The 23,089-nt window shown below is 37.6% G+C and overlaps 1 protein-coding gene and 1 long non-coding RNA gene across 3 annotated transcripts in view; one reads left to right on the top strand and one right to left on the bottom strand.

Moving 5' to 3' along the window:
* Positions 1-19,567, top strand: part of KDM1B (lysine demethylase 1B) — a 29,767-nt gene extending 10,200 nt beyond the window's left edge. For both annotated transcript variants that reach the window (XM_035316995.1, XM_035316996.1), the window contains 13 exons: positions 598-782; positions 1,688-1,864; positions 2,742-2,816; positions 4,188-4,325; positions 5,801-5,972; positions 7,127-7,254; positions 8,680-8,811; positions 9,459-9,533; positions 10,450-10,566; positions 11,547-11,672; positions 14,024-14,146; positions 16,023-16,175; positions 16,743-19,567. In XM_035316995.1, coding sequence (XP_035172886.1) covers positions 598-782; positions 1,688-1,864; positions 2,742-2,816; positions 4,188-4,325; positions 5,801-5,972; positions 7,127-7,254; positions 8,680-8,811; positions 9,459-9,533; positions 10,450-10,566; positions 11,547-11,672; positions 14,024-14,146; positions 16,023-16,175; positions 16,743-16,826 — 1,685 coding nt within the window. In that variant the 3' untranslated portion in view covers positions 16,827-19,567. The remainder of the gene's footprint in view (positions 1-597; positions 783-1,687; positions 1,865-2,741; positions 2,817-4,187; positions 4,326-5,800; positions 5,973-7,126; positions 7,255-8,679; positions 8,812-9,458; positions 9,534-10,449; positions 10,567-11,546; positions 11,673-14,023; positions 14,147-16,022; positions 16,176-16,742) is intronic.
* On the bottom strand, positions 9,540-22,470 carry LOC118161534. Its single transcript, XR_004748076.1, has 3 exons — positions 22,459-22,470; positions 21,507-21,515; positions 9,540-10,129 (listed from the first exon to the last, which is right to left on the bottom strand). It is a non-coding gene; the product is annotated as an uncharacterized LOC118161534 (long non-coding RNA).
* Positions 22,471-23,089: the final 619 nt, after the last annotated feature.

Below are 23,089 nucleotides of genomic sequence, written 5' to 3'. Positions count from 1 at the left end.
TATACCTCAACACTAGTTCAGAGGGAGTGCTTTGAGGAAAGTTCAGTTTCTGTGTCATCCTAGCAGGCTTTGCTATCCTTAGGTGCTGAAAATAAATCCACTCGTGTATTGAACAGTTGCTTATCTGCTTAACAAACAGAAAACCAACTTCATTACGCAGAGCTACCATTACTGCACGTGGAGGATGATTACTTGTAGTTACTCTTCACTCTGGGGAGTGTTGGGGGCTGAAGATGAAAGTGGTGGAGGGGTATAGCAGTGCTAGACCTTGGACTTGATTTCAGATCCTGTTCAGTGTTGGACCTGTCATGGCATCTGAGGGCACACACAGTGTTTCTAGCAAAACGTAAGCTCTGACAGGTCCAAGACACATCAGGTACCAGACAATAATTAGCACCACACAGCCTGGAGGGCAAGAGGGAAGAGCAATATGAATGAAATCATTCCAAAAGTGGCTAGAGGTTGGGATGCTTCACTGCTTGTTTATCTGTGTGAGGTCAATGGAAGCTCGTAAAGGGAAAAGGATAAAAAGATACAATGGAATATGACTCTTTTTTTCTTTTTTTTTTTTTTTTTTCTCCATGTGTCTTTATTCAGTTGCAGGAATGAACAAATATTTCCAGCCTTTTTACCAGCCCAATGAATGTGGGAAAGCACTTTGTGTGAGGCCAGATGTCATGGAACTGGATGAGCTCTATGAGTTCCCAGAATATTCACGAGACCCAACCATGTATTTGGCCTTGAGAAACCTGATTTTGGCTCTGTGGTACACGAACTGCAAGGTAAGACACGCTAAAAGTTAATTTGTTTGCTTACAAATAATAGCTACTGCTATAGGATGTGGAGATTTTGAGGGGAAGAGAGCAAAGGGATTGGACTCTCTTCTTAGATACATCCTTTTTTTTTTTTTTTTTTTTTTTTCTTTAATAATTTTTCCCTTCAGTTTTAATGCCTAGGAGCTTATTTTGCAGCACACACAAAAGTTTTATAAGCATTAAAACTTTTGAGTCTGCCCAGCCTTTAGCTTTTAAAGGGATGCTTGGACATTTCTAAACAGTGTTCTGGAGGTGCTTTATGATTTTTTTTGTACGAACGTTGGACAGGGGCCTGATTGTCTGTTCGTTTACGTCAGCTCTACAATGCTACCTTCAGTGGAGTTGCCTCTGTCATATTCAATATAAATGAACTCAGGAGCCAGATAGAATTTCACATACTGAAGCTTTCAGATACTGATATCTCGATTAATATAAAGCATCTGGATAGTGATTTTTTTTTTTTTTTTTGGAATGCTACTTTGGTGTGGATTTTACTGGAATGCCACTGACCACTGCCACCAGGTAGATTCATTTTGCAGTGTGTGATGGATTTCAAGGCCACTGCTATACTAATGGAGCATACTGTAGAGTCGGCAAGAGTCTCTTTTAGACTCATGCTTTTATTCTATGTCAGTCTAGCTTTTTATTTCTAGGAAAGTTGGAAGAGATAAATTGGTACCTTTGTCTGTACAGCTGGCTAGAAAGAAACTTCCACAAAACTTGCTTTGAAAATGCTCTCAGAAACCTCTGTGATTCATGATTAACCTTTAACATCTGGTCTACAGTTTAAATATGCTGCAAATGTGAAAATATTGAATATATTTGACTGTCAACATTTCCTTTTTTGTTTCTCTTTTGTTTTTCCTTTACAGGAGGCTCTTACCCCTCAAAAATGTATCCATCATATCATTGTTCGGGGGCTTGTGCGTATTCGCTGTGTACAGGAAATGGAGAGGATACTTTATTTTATGACAAGGAAAGGACTAATTAATACAGGGATTTTATCAGTCAGTCCTGACCAGTATCTTCTTCCTAAAGAATACCACAATGTAAGTAGCTGTAAAAATCCCTGTGTTATTAATGCTATAAAACTACATGGTACGAGTTTTTTTTTCTTTTCATTTTTCCTCATTATCTGTCATTTAAGTCAGAATTGCATCTAAAAGCAAACATATTGCATGTTTTTAACATGGTCCTTCCTCATCTGCCTTCAGTGTTTATGGAAACTACAGACACTGGAGTCTGCCAGCAAGGTTTGTATTCACGCTGACATCTCTGAAGTCCAGTCCTGTGGATTTGAGCTTTTTGGATGGGTGGGAACTGTGGGAAAAACATTCAATATGCCTCAGTTCTTCTTGTGGCTTAACACTGTAGTACACCACAGCTTCCACATTATATTCCATAGAATACAATAGGAATTTCCTTCTCTGGTTGCAAGAGCTATGATTAAAGGGTACATACTTAGGAGTAGCAATCTGCATGACAGCACACAGAAACTTAGAGAATTAATGTCTTCTGTAATGGAATACCTCCTAGAAATAGTAAGCTGATTTACATAAGGAAAGTGTATTTCTATGTGTTTGCAATTTATAAAATAGTTTTTATTGGTCAACCCAATTTGTGATTGAAATTGTTACAAAGTGTGTTAGTTGCCTGATAACTTCAGCTGTTCTGGTAAAAGAAATTGAGACATCTGAATTTAAAGTGCCTAAAAATATTAACTTTTTTCAAAGCTACGGTTGGCCTTTTCTGTATATTAAATGCAATATCGTTTCTAAAAGTGATTTCTGATTACATTAGAGGACAAGACCACTTACAATTCTGAAATCTGTGGGTATTTAAAACTTAGCAAGAATTGTGTGCAATGTTCACTTCTATTTTAGCTCTGACTATTTATATTGATTTAAATATTTTACTATTTTTTAGAAATCTGTCATTATTGTTGGGGCTGGTGCAGCAGGATTAGCAGCAGCCCGACAACTGCACAACTTTGGAATTAAGGTAAGAAACTTTAGAGTACATTACTTGAAAAAATCAGACTTCTGCTTTGAAAATGTTCTATACATAGAATAATAATAACGTTCTTGTTACAAACATCTAAGTATAGGGTGTTCTAATTAGTTTGTAAAATCTGGGGGTTTACTGAGTGTTAAAGACAGCATTTACCTTTATCTAAAATCCAGCAATGCAAGTGCTGAATATTTTGTACAGACTTGGGTTGAGAGGATAGGGGAGACACGAATATTCATGTCCAAATAATGGAACTGTAGATGATGGATGTTTAAAGGAAAGGACGTTTTCTCTCCTTTGTGCAATTTAATGTACCTATTTGGTTTTTTATTCAAAATAAGCAAACCATGTGCATTTCCCTTTTCCCTCCCATTTGTCATTACCAGTGTGATCCCACAATATTGACATGTTGACATAACTTTACACATCAGAGTGTTCTTATGAAAATCTGTGGGACTCTTTGCATGTGAAGTGTTTGCAGGACTGATGCTTAAGGAAATGAATGAGCAAATTACTTTCATTTTTTTTTTTTTTTTAAGTGAAACCCCAGATCCTATTGCACCATTATCTCATTCATTAATTGTTGAAGAGCAAATTGCAGTGCAGCCTTATTGTTCATCAAGTCCTGTGGAAAGCTCTCCTGCAGTAAAATATGTAATTATCAACTGGCAGGACATTTTTTTAAATATATGAAATATATTGTAATTATTTTTTTTACATTCTTTTTATTTTTTTCCTATGGCTTTCTGCTGTTCTGGAGAGATGGAGTTTCTCTAATAATAAAAAAAAAAAGACTTATCTAAAGATAAAAAGACAATAAAAGTAAATAATAATAAATATATTCCGTCAGACAAAATATCCATCCAGTCCAGTATCCTGTGTCTGACTATGATAAGTGGTGGATGCTGAAGAAAGTATGTGTAAATGATAGAAATATGACAATAGGGTATTCTCGGAATACCACAGGAATAAACTTCTCCAAAAGGTTTATAGGGATCCTAAGGAGATAATGTAGTTGCATATTTGTATATAAATGTCTCTAGCACTCCTTGAACCCCAGTTTTGAGATTTTTCTGAATATGTCTTTAACTTTTTTATTTTATTTTTTTAACTAGGGTTGTTTCTTAAAGTATCAGTTATTTTATATGTGTATATATCCTAAAGAATAACCTATAAGTTAAAATTTAAATACATAAATGAGCTATATCAAGAAACAAAAATAGCATTAATATTGTTAGCATCGATGGGTTGTTTTTTGTTTGCTTGTCTGGTTTTGCTTTGTTTTCCCCTTTGCTCTGGAGTTGAACAAGGATGTTTATTATAATCATGCCTTACAATTTCCTGAACCGCATTCTGTCACAGGTCATTGTCTTAGAAGCTAAAGACAGAATTGGCGGCCGAGTGTGGGATGATAAGACGTTCACAGGAGTCACCGTTGGAAGAGGTGCACAAATTGTCAACGGATGTGTCAACAACCCAATGGCACTAATGTGTGAGCAAGTGGGTTCCTTACAGTGGTCATGCATTATCGTTAGTGCAAAAGTGTTGTTAAAAGCCAGGCGTGGGTGGGTGGGTAAGGGTGGGAGTCCTTTTTCATGACATGATTAAAACACTGTTCTGCATTTTAAGTAAACTCCACGTTGCTATCATATCTTTGGTAACAGCTGGGGACAGACAAGGGCTGTGGAACGATCTCAGGCACATTATGTAAAGCTAGCTAGGGTGGCTTCAGTTTCAGAACCAGAAGAAACCACGTTTCTGCTCATTTCTGGAGATAAAAATGTAAAAAGGCCCCTGGCAGCCTGCTGATTCTAATACAGTCTAAGCCTTGGAGCTGAGAAGGGCTTTAGTGTGGGAAGCTATTGCTGAGTGTTATGTAATACATGTGTCCATGGTAGACTTGGCTTTGCTTGGCCTCTGTATTTCTAGTTTGATTCTGCACAAATAACGCTTAACATGTTTAATAGCTACTGTTGCAAATGCAATGCAGTTTGATTGGACAGGAAGCAGGATTTCCCCAAGTGGAACTTGAGCTTGGAATTTGTTCAGGAAGGCACGCAAATCCAGCCCATGTTGTTCTAACAGTGTAGTGCTCTACGGTGTCACGGAGAACAACAATGTATGTTTTGGTTTTAAGTCACATTTTAGTTACGAGGTGAGGAGCGATGACTTCTGAATACACGTTGGGTGCCCATCCCCATCTGGTCTTTGATGGCATCTTTGATTCAAAGTTCAGCTCTATCTTGATCTGCAGTGGTGAGCAACAGCCTGGAGATATGTGAGGATATGCAAAAAACATTGGGGTGCGGTTTAAGTTAATGAGGCCCTAGGAAGAAGTTACAGCTGGTCTAGTGCTATTTTCTCTAGATCGACTGTGGAACTTAAAGTCTATTTTCTGACTTAGGTCTGTTGGGTATTTGATACAAGTTGGAAAAACAGAGCAAGATATTAAGTTTAATTCAAAATTGTTTCTTTCATTGCTTGTTTGCTAATGAAATGGGCAGTATCTGGTGAGATGCATCCTGTTGATTCCTGACTTGCAGGGAACTGTTGGGGCATAAGTTACCAGAAAGTTGTGGAAAAGAACTGCTTTTAATGGCAAAAAGAAGATAAGGCAAGGTAAAAATGAAGGAAACTGGTTCATCGTGATTGATAACAGACCCAAAAACTCTGTACTAGCCCCTGACTTGATGGGAAAGTTGGAGACGAGGTTTCAGAGAATCCACGATATAGAAAAGGAAGGAAGAGTGGGGAAATACAGTTTGTTGACAATTAAGGGATAGAAGGGCTGTTGGTATTCCAGTGCTAGGAGGATGAGAGTCTGAGTTAATCTGACTAATTATTTAAACTCATGGATGTTTTTTTAAGTGACATCGCATAAATCTGAGGGATTCACCTTTCTTTAATAACTTTGAGCAGGCTAGGCACTGTAGTTTTTCCATATTTAAAAAGCAATAAAATGTCTTTTTCTTAAGCTTGGCATTAAAATGCACAAACTAGGGGAGAAATGTGACTTGATCCAGGAAGGTGGAAGGATAACAGATCCCACTATTGATAAACGTATGGACTTTCATTTCAATGCCATCCTAGATGTTGTCTCTGAGTGGAGAAAAGATAAAACCCAACATCAAGATGTTCCTCTTGGTGGTAAGTGGGAGATGTATTTAAAAGTGAAGATGTTGGCTGTGCTCATAACCATCAGAATTCAGAGTTTTATATTAAATTGCCTTTTACATTGGACATTTTTAGAAGCGTATGGCTGCACATCTGCCCTTAAATACAACAGTGATAACGTGACTCTGTGGAGGACAAAGGGAGATTGACTGACTACCATATACACACAGACCAAAATGTCACGTGTAACTTTTAAGGAGGCCTCATCTGAAGGCTTTTATAGTTCTGTATCACTTTTAATGTAGTATCTTGTTTTCAAGATGTGGCTTTTTCGGTATACAGAAAGCTAGTGGCAATAGCAATTCAAAAGACTTGTTTCTTACCAAAGCAGGAGACAGCTAGCCATTAGTTTTATTCATTATGACTACTCTGTCTAAAAAAGAGCCTGATCAAAGCCTTTTACTGCCAAGAATGGCCCCATCTCTGTTGGTAATGCCTCCCACTTACAGCATGCAAGTATATTCAACAACAAATAAAACTTGCTTGGAAAAGATTGCATCCCAAATCTTTTCACTGTGGGTTCAGTAAGACAGAATTAATAATTCCTGTGGTCTTCAATGAACTCTGGATCAAATTTCTCATCTCCTTAATTAAAAAAAAATAATAAAAATCCACAGCATTTATTTGCAAGGATTCTCTGTTATATCGAAGTGCTCTTTTCCTTGAAATATCTTCAAATATACATTGATGATAGCTAAACAATTAATTTCTCTACTGTTTAAATTGACTATATCAACTATGCTGTTGCCCTTTAAAGAACTCATCTTTTTAACCTTTTTTCTTTTTTCCTTTTTTTCCCTGAAGTTATGTGTATATGTGTGTGTGTGTGTATATATATATATATATTGTGTGTATATATATATATATATTGTGTATATATATATATATTATTATTATTATTTTTTTTTTTAAAAAGATTTTACTAGGGAAACCTATGTTTAAACAACAGAGCTACATTTTATCACCAGAAGGATCTTGTGTTTCTTTTTCTGGGGAGAAGAAAAAGATCTTAGTGCAAACTAGTAGTAAGCTTGAAAATCAGGTGATCCAGAGAATAGCATACTGAAATGCAGTAGGACTTCTGATGAACCACGATATATTCTTATTTTAAACACGTTCTTTTACAGAGAAAATACAGGAGATCTATAAAGCCTTCATTCAGGAGTCTGGTATCCAGTTCAGTGAGCTGGAAGAAAAAGTACTACAGTTCCATCTCAGTAACTTGGAGTACGCCTGTGGCAGCAATCTCTCTCAGGTGAGTTTTGACAGCTGTTTTTTGACATGGTTGAGCTCTATAGAAAATAGTGTTGGAAATGACATTGACAAGCTATCTGATCCATCCGTGGCCCCAAGGAAGAATCAGCTAGCCCTAAACTATTCCTACACCCCTAACCTTTTCTTCAAAAGCATCGTGACACAAATTCTAGCACCTCCTTAAGTAATCTAAAGGGAGTTCATGACATGCTCGCAGCGATAACCTCTTTAACTTTAGAAGTTCCGAGTAGATGGTGCAGTGGAATCAGGGCATTTTGCTGAGATTCTGGGTGGTAGAATTCACAGGAGAGTTACTCTGCCTCAGATGTTGTGTGTGACTTCTGCTTCTCAGTTGTGTTTAAAAACTGAGGTATTTCTCTACCTTGCTAGGTATCTTGAGAATAAAAGCATTTAACTTCTGAAGTGTTCCAACACCATGACGGTGGGCCCCAGTTCACCACTCCTAGGTATTCTGTTGCCTGTGTGATACTTGGCTTTCCTCGCGACTTCAGAGTTAACCAAGGTTCAGGAAATACCAAAGTATGATGTTGTTTGCAGTGTGTCATTTACTTAGTCCTGTTGCTTGGGTTAAAGATGTTTAGGGTCAAATTTACTCTGGTAGTGGGAGAGCTGATTGATATGTACAGATGCACAAATCTGATCTGAACTGAGAAGCATATAAGAAATAGCAAAAATCTGCAAGACAGTGTTATACCAGGACAGTCAATGGAGAATATTTTGATCTGTCAAGCTTTTCCACTTCATTAGCACCCAGGGGAAATAAGAAAGATGTTAAAACCTATTTTCTTGTTGATCTGAAAATTAAAATATGAGGTAAATGCAATAACAGTGTTAGGAATTGGCATTTCAATAGCAGTTTGAGAACTGCTTCAGATTTTTAACTGCCAAGTAGTGATTGCTTAGTGCAAATATCTCTATTGTCAATGAAAGATAACATGGAAAAATCTGCAAAGCTAGAGAAAAAATATATTGAGATTTTTTAATATCTCATTTTCCCCTCATGGTGGGAAGAATTTTGATTTGTATTGGAAGTCCTAGGGGTGTAAAATCTGGCTTCTTTGCTAGAGAGGGAAAACTGAAGTAAATCAACTACTACCCACCTGAATTTTTGTACTACTTTTTTTTTGTTGTTGTTTGTTTCCCTGTCCTAAGCAGAACTATAAATTACGTGCTGGTGACCAACTCATATGATTACTTTCCTTAATCCAGCAATTTACACGTCATTTAGAGGCTTTAGGAAAATAAGCCGTTTATTTTGTCAGCACTGCTATGTATTATCGTGCTGTACTTTCCTCCCCCCTCCCTGAGTAGTGAAGGGAATTAGGGTGGCTTCTTCTAAGTTCTGGAACTTCTAGTACCCATGTCACCTCACCAGTAGAGACAGCTCGTTATGTTCTGCCCACAGGTATCTGCACGCTCATGGGACCATAACGAATTTTTTGCCCAGTTTGCTGGAGATCACACTCTTCTAACTGTGGGATATTCTACAGTAATCGATACGCTGGCAGAAGGATTGGACATCCGGTTGAATTTCCCAGTAAGTCTGGTTGATGTAGTACCTGCCTTGCTTTACTTTGAAGCACCACATCATTATCTCTGTATTCTTTTTGAACAGGTAAATCTGCACCTGCTGTTATTCCAGCTTAGCTATAAGAAAAGAGAGGACAAGTTAAGCTTCTGACTGCTCAGAAATTAAATCATTGATGTTGCCATTAGCATTGAGTACTACTACTTATATTAAATCTTTAATACTGAAAACACACCTGTATTTCTAGTCTAAATGCAGTCCAAATGGAGTGCAGTCTCAATTTTATATAAATTTAATCGTAGTATTTGATGAATGCAGTATCAAAGGTCTACAGTAATAAAAAATCAATTTATCTAACTTGAATTTTTAAAGAATACCGTAATGAACAGTAACGAACTCTCCAGTAAGGAACACTTTATACTATTTCTGGAAATCCTCTCTGAGGACCATCTGTACTTAAACATAATGCGATGACCTGATATGTTAAAATCATGATTTTTCAGCTACATAGAAGATTTCTTCTTTCTTTCAATATTTCTCTGGATATTTGTATTCAGCTAGTTTACAGACTGGTGCTATATTAGCTATGCTTGTCTGAATTTATATTGCACGTATAGATTTTGTAGTATAATAGTTTTGTGTTTGCCTTTCAATAGGTACAGAGCATTGACTATTCTGGTGAAGAAGTACAGGTCACTACTGCAGAAGGAACAGTGTGGAGAACCCAAAAGGTAAACGATACGCTTCAAGTTTATGGATTTTGGAGAACACAAGAGCAGTATTGACCACAGTACATGTACTTTTTCCCCTCCCTTTCCCTAAGAAGACTCTCTAGTCCAATTTCTAAAGTCTCTCAAAGATGAAAACTCATATATTCCAATGACCTGTATTTGGATATCCCAGAATATATTTTTCATTCCACATGCTTGAGTTTTTAGTACTAGTTGGTTTTAAAGAACTAAGGTCTATAAAGGTAGTACTACAAAGATGTGAATTGCATAGATTTTAATCTGGTCTTCAAAGTGACAGTTAAGATGGCGTTTTTTTTTTCGTTGTTGTTGTTCCATTCCCTACTCAGCTTTACCCCACTTGACATGTAAATCTGCCCCATGGAACTTTTCCCTTTAGGATGCAGGACTCAACAACCCACGTTTCTCAGTCACCCTTATTTCCTGCGACCCCATCTGTTTTGTGCTGAATATTTTACACTTTAGGCATTTAAAAAATAATACCTAAATGTGATCAAAATTGGATTGTCATCACTCATGTTGCTGAACAGATTTTAAAGGGTGGGAATCTCTGAAGGGAAACAAACAAACAAACACATCTTTCCTCCTTTCAGAAAGACGGTTCTTTTCATCTGATAGTCACTGACTATAATTTACAGGAGGTATTAAAATTAGTGGCATGGTTAGCCAGTGATGCAAGCGATTCAGCAGACTTCAACTTAAAAGCCAGTGAGTGAACTGAGGGACCTGTTCTCACCTGAATGCAATGTGCAGTAAAATCAGACACTAATCTTGAGACGTCTGCTGGGTATTATGCTGCATCCTACATGAAAAATCCGAAACAGTTAAGAGGATGCTATTAGGCTTAAATGTGGTGTTCAGCTTTTGCTGCTATTGTGACTGTAATTATTTTTCTCAGGTATTGGTGACCATACCACTAGCCCTTCTTCAGAAAAATGCCATTCAGTTCAATCCTCCACTGTCAGAAAAAAAAATTAAAGCCATTAATAGTTTGGGAGCAGGAGTCATTGAGAAGGTAAGTAAATTTGGAATATATTTCAGCTTCTTTTCACAGAAATTTTGGGTGCTTTGGCCCTGTTGCTTTTGCTGTGCATTTCTCAGGGTTCACCTACATGTTTGGTTTTACTTGTATCCTCTAGCCAAAAATCTTCAGTGCCATGTCTGTTACATGCAGTTTTGGAGGGGCTAAGACAGGGAAAAGAAGCATGGAAAGAAACATTTTACAGAGCTGCTTCTTTTCTCTATTTCTACACTGTTAGAGAAATTCAATGGAAATAGTTGTGTTCATTTATTTTTTAATCTGCACAGTGTACGTTGTTAAAATGCTCAGAAAAGAAAAATGCTAAGGATCACAGATTTCTTAGGATTCCCAACTCAAATCTGTTTTTTAAAAGACATTGTTTGCAGAATCATTTCACAGCTTAAACTTTTTGTGCAAGCCTTATATTGATCTTAGATCCTCCAAAATTCTCATAATATTCTCTCTTATTCCTGTTCCTTTTGACCTAATAAATATATGAACTACATCAGAGGAATACTGAAAGCTGTGTATTTGACCAGTGTAAGATCTACATTTTCCCAGTGCAAAAAGACAGCTGCTCCTGAAAAGATCCCTCATCGGGTCTGTGCTTAGAACCGAAATAGTGACAGAAGGAATGCCAGAAACCAGACAATAGCAGTGTGGAAATCTAAAGGAAAGATTCAGTTATCTCCATCCATTGTGGGTAATTTCTGAGGTCTGCATTAAGTTTGTAAAAACTCTGCCGAATTTGAGCATTTTCCATAGTGAATTAAATTGTGAACTTGATTTTGTTTTCAAGTTCAGGGACTTCAGTTTTATTTCCCTCCCTGTTCCCCTTGGTGAACAGGCCCATACATTTTGTTGAGACCCCTTTACAGAATTGTGTCTCTAATTGAATAGAAAAAGGAAAAAGAGTTAGAAAACATTTGAGTTCTGTAGTATGAAATAATTAGATTCCCTCTCTTTTTCTCTAGATCGCCTTGCAGTTTCCTTATAGATTTTGGGACAGTAAAATTCAAGGAGCTGATTTTTTTGGTCATGTTCCGCCCAATTCCAGCCAACGTGGACTTTTTAGTGTCTTCTATGACATGGATCCAGAGGTATCAAACACCATCTGTATTTTCTGTTGTCCCTTCAGAAATACAGTCTGTAATCTAGGTGCCATAATTACTGAAAATTGAAAGCTTTTTTTTTTTTTTTTTTCTGCTACTCTTGAAGTAAGTGGAATCACTATTTAGCAAGAAAAAAGTTGATTTATACTTTGTAATAAATGGCAGTGTTTTCCCAGATTTGTCTACAAAATAACATACAAGTAAATTTAATATTTTTAGTGTAAAGCTGTTCTAAAAACAAGTGTGTAACACCTAACTGCAGATGAACAAATATGTGAAAGTCTGCCAGTCACTTCCAGTTTAGGACTTTTGTTTCCCTACTTAAACCTAAAAAAGTTCATGCCAATTTACCTGCTGGCTTGCAGTGACCTGAATGACTGTGAAGCAGCAGAAAACAAACAATAGGTTTTGTATGAAACTGAGGTCTGCGAGGCCAAACTCATGGATTTCAAAACCAATTCAAACAAGTGTATTGACGTTCTTTCCCTTCCCTGACAGTTCCAAGCAGACACACTACACGCTTTTTCAAGCTTTAACAAGTGCTGCTTATACTTGGCATCAATTAAAAGTAATTTTGTAATCTCACGACTTAACCAAAAAAGAACTATCCTGTGAAGGCTGCGCTCTGTTATTACAGTATCAATACCTGTATATGGCTCTCCGTAAAGTTTTTTCCTTAATACTTAAGAGCTCATTCCACATGAGATTCAGTGTGCTGTCTATAGTTAATAGAATAGATAATTGCTCTCTGAGAGCTATCAAGTTTAATAACAGAAAAATTGCCTTATAGGTAAGAGAGGAGGAATTTAATGGATTTGACAGCCTGTGTGGTATTCTACAGTCACTGCTTAATCTTTGAAACCACTGAATCACAGCAAATTTATTGAAGTGAAAGAAAGCATCAGGAGAACTGAGCTTTGCTTTCTTTGGTCAGAATCAGATGCTAAGGACTTAACATTGAACCATAACATTGCTTAGGTTGGAAGGGACCTTAAAGACCACCCGGTTCCAACCCCCTGTCATGGGCAGGGACACCTCCCACCAGACCAGGTTGCCCAAAGTCCCATCCAGCCTGGCCTTGAACACCTCCAGGGATGGGACATCCACAGCTGCTCTGGACAACCTGCGCCAGTGCCTCACCACCCTTCTACAGTGAAGAATTTCCTCCTAATTTCTAATCTAAATGTATCCTCTTTCAGTTTTAAACCATTTCCCCTTGTCCTATCATTACCTGCCCAAGCAAAAAGTTGCTGTCCATCATTTCTATAAGCCCTCTTTATTGAAAAGCTGCAGTGAGGTCACCCCAGAGCTTTCTCTTCTCCATGCTGAACATCCCCAGCTCTCTAAGCCTTTCTTCACAGGAGAGGTGCTCCAGCCCTCTGAGTAACTTTGTAGCCCTCCTCTGGCCCCGCTCTAACAGCCCCACATCCTTCTTGTGCTGGGGGCCCCAGACCTGGATGCAGCTCTCCAGGTGGGGCCTCACAAGGACAGAGCAGAGGGGGACAATCACCTCCCTCACCCTTCTGGCCACCCCTCTGTTGATGCAGCCCAGGATGTAGTTGGCCTTCTGGGCTGCAAGCACACACTGCTGGCTCATGTAGAGCTTGCCCAGGTCCCTTTGGATGGCATCCCTTCTATCAACTGCACCACTTAGCTTGGTGTCATCTGCAAACTTGCTGAGGGTGCACTCGATCCCACTATGTCATTGATAAAGGTATTAAACAGCACCGGTCTCAGGACAGACCCCTGAAGGACACCACTCATCACCAGCCTCCAACTGAGACAGAGGCTCAATAAAGCCATTGACCACCACTCTCTGGGTGCAGCCTTCAAGCCAGTTCCTTATTCACTGAGTGGTCCCCTCTTCATCTCTCTCCAATTTGGAGATCAAGATGTCATGTGGGGACTGCGTCAAAGGCTTTAAGCATTGGCTTAAATCCAGAAACATATCTAGCTAGTATTTAAATAGTCTCTTTTAACATTTTTTGAAATTGGAGTAGAGTTAATGTGAAGTTTTGAACACAAGAGGAGCTTGACAAGTCTGTCACAAAGAGTAGGACTCTAAAGGTCATTTTTTTTGGTGTAACCTTTCAATAGGTAGACAGGAAGTCTTCAATGAATTCTGTGAGTTGTAAGTGGAGCTGTCACCTGATACAGATTTGTGTCAACCCCCTCCCCCCCACCAACATTAGTGAATGTAATTTATTTGAGCATAAATACTGAATAATATGAACTCTTTATTCTAAGGAATTAATTTCCTCTAGAATGAAAATCTCTTTCAAGAAATACCTCAACTAGTAATTTTGAAGTGATACAATATGTTAATGTTTTGTATCTAGGGCAAACAAAGCATTTTAATGTCAGTGGTCACTGGAGATGCTGTGACAACCATTAAGAATTTAGATGATAAACAAGTACTGCAACAGTGTATGACTGTACTTCGAGAGCTGTTTAAGGAGCAGGTAAGAGAAGCCTCTTCTCTTAGAAGACATGAATTAACTTGCCAACAGACATGAAGCTTTTGGTTGTATTACCTGATGTCTAAAATATCAAAGCTTTTCTGTTTTCTTCTTTCTTTTTCTGTGTGTTTGAGGAAATATGTGTCCTTTGAGATACGGTAAAAACATCATGTTTGGTCCCTTGTCTAAAAAATATGTCTTAAGATTTCTTAGATCTGTCCCAAGGAAAAGCATATTGAATAAAACACCAGAAATGAACTTTCCTTCAAAGTGCTTTTAGAAATGACAATTAAAATAAATCAGTACTTTAGGAAGGTAATACACTTCTTAACTGGCACTTTTTCCAAACTTTTTGTTGGTTATGCCTGCTTCTAATACATCATAAAAGCTTTAAGCATAATAATTCTTTTTTTTTCCTCTAGTGTAAAAAGCCACTGAAATTGGATGCAGGCGTGTGGGAAAGTTATTCCTTTAATAAGAAACGGCCCTTTGTGAGATACCTTGGGGTGGAAGTACAAGCAAGATGATCAGTCAAGGGCCCTATAGCTTGACTGTAAAGAAACAGAGTAAAAATTCCCTTACTTCCCCAGCGGCTCATCACCAGGATAAGCAGGAATCCTAGAAATAGGAAAATCAGACATCTGGGGCAAGCAGAAAGTTATTACTTAACAATGTTATTTGCACTCTACTTAATGGACTGTAATAGCTTATAGTTAAATTACTTCAAGCAGTTAGGTCTCAGGGAATGCTTGGACTAACAATCTTGGAAAGATTTTGGCATCCAAAAGCCTTCCTTTTTTTCCTAAACAAACTTTTGGTGACAGCTTTACAGTTACTAGAATCATGGCAATGCAAGTCCCCGTATCTGCATTTTTGATCTCATGAGAATGTACAGGCAGCAAACAGGCCTTGGGTTTTGGCACTAGCCCAGAAGGATGATTCTCTCATCTTTGTTCCTGTGGTTTATAGCAGCTGTGAATTTCAGTCATCTGTCCACAACGCTGCAGGATTTTCAAAGATGAGGTGGCTTCTAGGGGTGTACCAATTCTGGGATGCCCATGCAACTTGCCATATGTAGCTGTTCTTGTTGTTCATATGGCCAGTCCTTGTTTTGATTGCTTGAGCTTTAGTATTTTGGGTGCTACCTGAACAGAATAGTCTTATTTGTTGATACCAGATGTTGTTCAAGAGACAAACCAGAGGTACTTTTGTCTGCTGATCACAACCCCCTTAACAGTAAGACACAGCTGTAGTTAACCAAGGCCTTGTAGTTATTCAGGCTCTTTTTGGTAGAACTGTGTGGAATTTACATGGTGTAACGTGACAACAAAGAATACATGGTATTACTGTCAAGGCTTAATTATGGACTTAGTTTTCTGTTTTCTCCCTGAACCTAGCTTTCAAAGTAGCTCACTTTCTGATATTAGACAAGCAACGTTATTTCTTCATTGGAATAAAATAATCCACAAAATGGAGATTATATTTTGAGATTTAACAAGCTAGAATTTGCAAAGCATTATGCCTTACTAAGGCATAAAGTTCTCATGTTATACACACAAACATACTGAATGATGTTGATACTGGTTTTATATGCTTGCAAGACTATGCACTATTTTAACAGGATTTTTTTTTTCTGTGTAGTTCTAGATATAGTACAATATCCAGATTTGTTGCATTCAAAACAGTGCAACTGTAAGGTTTCAGACATGTCTAGCAAACAAATTATTATGCCACTCGTCGCCAAAGGAAAACTGGAATTTAATTCTGGAATTTAGTTCAATCTGTGTTGTAATAATACTGCATACTGTCTAAAGATTATGGAAAGCTATCCAAATACAAGCTCTTCTGTGTAGCACTAAGTTTCACCTTGATTACACAGGAGGTTCCAGACCCAGTAAAGTTTTTTGTTACTCGATGGAGCAAAGATCCATGGCTCCAGATGGCGTACAGCTTCGTAAGAACAGGTGGCAGTGGTGAAGCTTATGACATTATAGCTGAAGACATACAAGGAAAAATTTTTTTTGCTGGTGAGGTAAGTGTCTTTGTTACTGTTGCTTAAGGTTATTGGGGAACTATTTATGAAAGATAGTCTTTTGTTAGCCAACAGTCATCAATTTAGAGGTAGCATATAAATGTTATTCTATTACACAAATACACTAATGTTTCTTGACTTTGACACAATTTCTAAAATTTTAATTCCTATTATCTCGGGTTGGGAGCAAACTGCATAACCCTAAGAATGTCATATGACAAGACAACATGCTCCACTTGTATTTTTAGTCAAATTATCTTGCTGTTACTGCATTTGTGGTTAACATACCAAATGCATGCCACTGATGGCACAGGTGCCTTCTATATTGAAACAGTACTTACGCATCTCACTGAAGTACAGATAGCAAAACAGACTACTACCTTGCTTGCAGATTTTGATGGTGCCAAAAATAATAAGTCTTTCCTCTTAAACTCTTTCAAACAAGTTTCCCATACCATTTTAAAATGTTGTTATGTGCTTAGGGAAAACATAACTGATCTTATAAATTGAAATTCTAACTGTTTTAATAGTTTTAGAAACAACTCACTTTTTCTTCTTTTAATGCAGGCCACAAACAGGCACTTTCCTCAGACCGTTACAGGAGCTTATTTGAGTGGGGTTCGAGAAGCAAGCAAAATAGCAGCATTTTAAGTACTGAAATTTTGTGGTTACAGATATATTTTAAATTGTTTTCTGTGGGTAAAACTATCTTCAAGTTTCCTATTTGCTGCCTTTTTTCTAAATGGTACTTTAATAGTATATGGTACCCGAAGATAAAATCTTCATCTTCTTTTTCCTCTTTTGTTATTGTTTCCCCCTTCCAAGCCCTAACAATACATCTTGTTGGGGTTGTTTTTTTTTCTTTCCAGCAAAGTTATTACTAGCAAGAGTGACGTTGGAGTCCCTGGCCACAGCTTAACTAATGGAACTTCTGTTGTGAGTCCTTTTCTGTGTGGCTCAAGTCACGCTATTGTTGATCTTCATTTCAGAAGGTCAGATTAAAACAAGACTAAGTTAACATACAGCATTAAAAATGCTGGCAGTTAGTAACGAGAATAGGAGTTTTCCACTAACTGTGCTTCTCAGGTGAATTATGCTCAGAGGAGTTCAAACTTGCTCCCCAAAACCTGAATAACCTAGACAAATTCTAGAATTACTGTAGGAATGAACTCAACTATCATTCTTTCCACTTGTAATCAATAACCTCTTCTACAGTATTTTTTCAGTTTCTTAGCCTCCAACACTTAGGCTTTGGAATATCAAGTTTGTTTAAATCAGACTGCTGGAACAGTTTACAGTGCAATCATAGTAAGGTTATTGTACCTTATAGAAACTTGAAAGGAAAAATTAACTTTTACATAATTTTAAAAACTTCTTTTAAATATTCTCCCTGTTTTACTCAGAGAAATCCTTGTTACAATAGGGTAAGTTAGATTTCCTTAGTGCTTCTGATCATTTAGAAGTAGGGCATCTTAAAAATATTATATTTCTATGATAATTTTGAAAACAAAACTCCAAATTCATTTGGGCTGAGTAGAGGATGTCTACTGTTATGTGTGTACAATGAGGAGTAAAGAAGGACTCTAAGTTCCTAATGGCTCATTCAGCTTTTATATTTAAAAAATAAGTTAAGATGAATGAGGGAAAATATTAACACTTTATGAAGGGCTGAAACAAGGTGGCTTGCACTTTGACTTGATTTTACTTTTTCTTTTGTTGTTTTAAGTATTATTAAAAGCAACTTGTGGGAATTATTCAGTAAGGGCTAAGCATCTATCTAATAGCTTTTCCATGAGATGGGGAAGACAAAGTATTTTTTAGTAGGACAGACACAACCAGAATATCTATTGCATTACTGTTCCACTAAAATGGTAGTAATGGAAAAAAAATACCAACAACTCTTAGTTCTGTTCCATCACGCCTTCCATGTCACTTTACTACAGAGCTCATGTTTTCTGGAATGATAGTAAGCACTTATTCTTTTCCCTCCCTCATTCTCAAGCATAGGCTTTTTCATTTATTAATCTCTTCATGTAAGAGTGGCACAGAAAGCTTTTTTTAAGTTACAGTGCTTATTTCCATAAAGCTGTATCATTGGAAAAAAAAACAAAAGCAACCTTAAGAACAATCCTACTGAATAAATGCAATTCTTTTTAAATACCTAAATTTTGTTTTTAGAGTAGCAAGGATATTGTTAAATATCTTTATTTAATCTTTAATTTACAAGGTGAAGATGTTTATATAACTAGATGTTTTTCAGATATATATTCTGTTCTGCTTCTTAAAGCTGAATTATATGGATTAATAGGAAAAGTGTAACTGTTCATAATTTTTCTCTACATAAAGGCTAATATGTACAGTTTTAAAAGTATTTCCAAGTATTAAATTGTAATTTAAAGGCTATAAGAAGCAAAACAAAATCCTTTGAGGATAAAAGATAATCAAATGTCAGATTTTGCTTTTGGTAATCGTTTGCACTTTGTTAATTTCACATATTACAAGCCCACTTACAGCACACCTAGGGAAGACTGAGAGCTGTATATGTTTGAGTTCCCAGTTTAATCACACACGACAACATTAATAGGAGTGGAGCTTGTGAACGTGGGAAAAAAAAAGGTTTATTACTATGAGCTCAAGACATTAATTCAATTCAGTGGCTGCTTACAGCTGACTTTGGTCTAAACTTCAGTCAGCTCCATAACAGCACATAAACCCATTGTGTATTTAAGAAAGAACTGCCTGGAAAGTTGAGCTCAGCTTCCATTTCTGCAGTTGAAAGCTTGGATGAACATGCTTGTTTTAGGCATGTGCTTCCATCCTGTTAATTTGTACTTGGGGTTTTAAATCTACCTACAGCTTTGTAGGTAGCTAAGTGATATACTCTAGGGAATAGAGATGGACAGGAACAAATATTGTCACATTTGGCTTCAGCTGCTGCACACTTCTTAAAGCATTAAGAAAAAATAACAAGTGATACATTTACCAATGGCCTAGTCTATTAATTATTTGTATATTATTTTTGTGCCAAGGCACTTCAACGGTGTTGTACTGCACTTAAGTTTGAGGAGTAAATAAAATATGTTCCACTTTAGCTTATGGTGATTTAAAATATATAAGAACATCAGGCTGGTTCTGAGGCTTCATTCTTAATTAATGTTCCCCCAATTTTTTAAATACTTATGTCAAATTTTATTTCAAGCATGTATGTGTTTTTACTTTTGTGTTTAATTAATTTATTCCCTGCAAATAAAGAACGAGGGAATTTTTTTTGAGCAAGTTTGTTTAAATGTTATCAAAAATATTTGACTGCAGAGCATGATCTGTTACACTTCAACTCTTCTGTGTGACTATGTTATGGCAGCAGAATAAAACTGGAAAGTATCCACAGGGCACTTGTGGTGTTTTTTTTTTTTTCCTTTCTTGAAATTTAACTAGTGATTAGGTAATTTTTGTTAAAACTTTACAAAGCACTTAAAGAAAAAAAATATATGAGCTTATAAATCCAAAATTTAAGGTAAAATGACAACAGTCCAGAAGCACTGACTGTGATCTTATGGTATTAAAATAGCTATAAAATCACCAGAGAAACACTTACTGCTTTTTCATTGAATAACTAGCATGAATGCTTTGTGAAGTCACAGCCCTGAAACATTCCTACTAGCTCAGATCACTAAAAGCATACATAGAGCTGTGGAAGCCTGACTACATATTACAAACCTTAAAAATACAAACAAGTCAGCCCTGGAATGTTCGATTGCCCAGTGAAAAATTCTGGTAACAGTTACCTACGTTGTTCTGCTTGAAGGGGGGTGGGTGGGTGGGTGACATGCTTGTTTGGGGTAAAATTGACTACAAACAAGCAAGAAAATCCTATCCTCTTTAAAAGCTTATTTCAACCAGTAACACCTGTAGCTGACACAGTGAAAACACTACTGCATGGCAGGTTCACTGCTTTGCCCTTGCAGTTCAATGTGTGTATCTCGATGACCTGTTTTCTTCTCCTAACTCCGAGTTCCTCCAGGAAATCATTTTCTTTATGCATGACTCTGGTCTTGAAGAATGGTAGCTTCATTCTAAGAATGACAATCTTTAAGACAGAAGAAAAATACTAGTGCTACTTTTAAAATGAAGTAAAATTAACACATTTCATCACACTCCCCCCCTCCCCCCAACTGTCCTTCAAATAAAACAGCTGGTGTAAGGGATTTTTTCTTTCCATGTTAGCCCAGCTGCCTAAAACTATCTCAGAAATGAAAGTAAAATAAGTAGTGAGATTAGGACTGGCTGCAGTCCCATGAACAATGTCAGGTGGAAAAGAAAGGCAAATCTGTTAATGCTGCCATCCTGCTATGCACTGAACAGGTAAGATGCTAGGTTTTTACCAAGTCTGGGGCTTGAGATGGTAAGATTCCCCACCAGGACAGCATATTTCATTACTATATCAAGTACTAGTACTACCAGTAATGTTTTACAAATAGGTAAGAGAGCATTTTTCTTCTTGTTTTTCAAAAGACTGTTTTCCATTAATTAAGCAGAAAACCATTAAGCTCACTGCTTTGGTCTAACAGCCTCTGAATTTCAGCAAACTGCACCTGCATGAGCCTATCACTCTTTTACTTCACCACCCTACGGCTACGGGATGTTTCAGAGCAACACTTAATTACTTTTGCACTGGCAAGCTGCTCAAATAGTGAATTTCTCATTAAAGGAGAAATATTTCATCTATTCTCACAGAATCATAGCAAGAAGAGGGATCTAACCTCTGGAGATGATGTGGTTTAAGCTGCTTCTCAGAACAGGGACAGTGGACTGGGTTGCTTGGCTTCCTGCCTGAACACCTCCAACAAAGGGCAATGCCACAACTGCTCGAGGCCCCTCTTCTGGGGGAACACCCTCACAGTGAAGCTTTGCTTCTCCTAACATACAACTGCAATTTCCCTGATGGCAGCTGCGTCTGTGCCTCCCATCCTCTTAACGCACACCTCCAAGCAGAGCCTGGCTCTGCCTTTCCTTTCCTCTCCCACTCAGCAGGCGCAGGCTGCAGCACAGTCCAGCTCAGTGCCTGTGAGAACCATTTGCTCCTAACTCAGGTCCGTTTCTGCCAAGTTGCTTAGAAAGAGACCAGTCTGTCTCCACCCACACTGTTATATGGTGTTATTACATCCCAGATGCTGCATTTGCTTTTGTTGACCCTTATGAGGTTCCTTCTGCCCCTTTCTCCTGCAAGTCAAGGTCCAACTGAACAGACTTTTTGACCTACAACTTTCAGCTACTCGCTTTTATAATCATTTCTGAATTCAAAGGCAAAGAGATATTTCTTTGAAGAGGAACAACAACACACTTGTTAGCACTTAAAATGTTTCTTCACATTTTTCAGCAAGAGAAAGATTGGTTTTTACCAAGTTTCTTACTGCAAGTTTTCAGACAAAGTATTCTGGTATCTTACAGATTTTTCCACTGTTCTCCCTAAGTGATGGGAGTCAAAATAAAAACAATAGAAATAACAATGTAAAAAAAAAAAAAAAAAAAAGCAATCATTTCAGGAATGCTTTCAATATGACTCAGTAGGAGCTACTTGATTAAAGTCACCTTGAGCAGGTGAGATGGATCAGATCACCTCCAGAGGTCCCTTCCAGCTGAAACCATTCCATGACTTTGTGACACATTTACCACACAGCTTTCAGATTTGAAAGGAGGAATAATTAATTCTACCCAATTGGTTATGAGGTACCCTCTCTCCAAAGCAGCAACACATCTAATAAACCTTCCTGCAATCCCTGTACTGACTGCCAGGAGCATTACTTGGCCAGATTAAGCACTGGGCTCCAAAAAGCTTATTTAAGCCCTGCTTAGCAGTGGTTAATCTAAACGCAGACATTCATACATCTTGTTTTGTCATGTATCTTGTAACAGGAAAATGCAGAAAGAACACAGATACTACAAACAGCTTGTTCAGGTCCAAGAAGGCTATTAGTCTACAGCATCTGGAGAAAGTAGGACGGCACTTACAGCTGTCTTCCCAAGTTAGTCTTGGTTAGATGTGCCCGAGCAGTATCCCATGGGTTGGTTACCCCATAACTCCTACTCAGCTGTTTGTCTAAAGACATGCACCCCTATCTCTCTCTCCCCTCACCCTGCAAAGTTCTACTCTTCCCTTTCCCCACCTCACTGCCTCCATCCTTCTTCTGCAGGACCCATAAACTTCAAGTGCCAAGCTCACTCATAAATCCAGCTGTTTCCATAAGGAAGACATTCAGGTTAATTATGTGTTTTTGCAGCTCACCAACCAAAACACCGAAATACTTGAAATTTAACAGAACAGAGGAATCAATACACCGCCCTGCAGGAATTATTCTGGAAGCAATCAAATCAAGATGCTAGAATGATTTTTCTAGACTACTATGGTCAGGATATAATCTTAAGCTTCTGGAAGGTATATGCCTGAACACTGTACTCAGTTAACTTTCATCCAATTAGCCAGTCACTATTTTTTAAATCAGCATCTCTGTATAGCATTTAGAGCCCTGATCAGCTGAGCTTTTAATCTAGTAGCATCAGGATAACCACATTTTATGTACCTGTTAGTACTGTCTTGCAGCCTTCCACGCTGTTGTAGAAAGAACTGGAATCTTTTATCAGCTGCAGCCAGACAAGTATGAATTAGCAGAGAAACAGCTCAGGCATTTCTTCTCAGCTGAGAGCTACACTTAGCTGTAATTAAGAGATTTAAACACAGCCTTTGAAGGTTGCTTGAAAGTTAATTTCCCGTCCTTCATCACAATTCCAAAATGGCAAGTAATGCACATATACAATAAATAGAAGTACGCTATCCCTCTGTAAGCTTTTGTTAGAATTTACACTGTAAGAAATGTTTATAATTAGAAGTTATTCACCTTAAAAACACTTCCTGACCC

Source organism: Oxyura jamaicensis, chromosome 2 (genome assembly GCF_011077185.1).
Source record: "Oxyura jamaicensis isolate SHBP4307 breed ruddy duck chromosome 2, BPBGC_Ojam_1.0, whole genome shotgun sequence".
Lineage (NCBI taxonomy): Eukaryota > Metazoa > Chordata > Aves > Anseriformes > Anatidae > Oxyura > Oxyura jamaicensis.
Note: the sequence above shows the minus strand (reverse complement) of the source record. Positions and strands in the feature narration are given on the sequence as shown.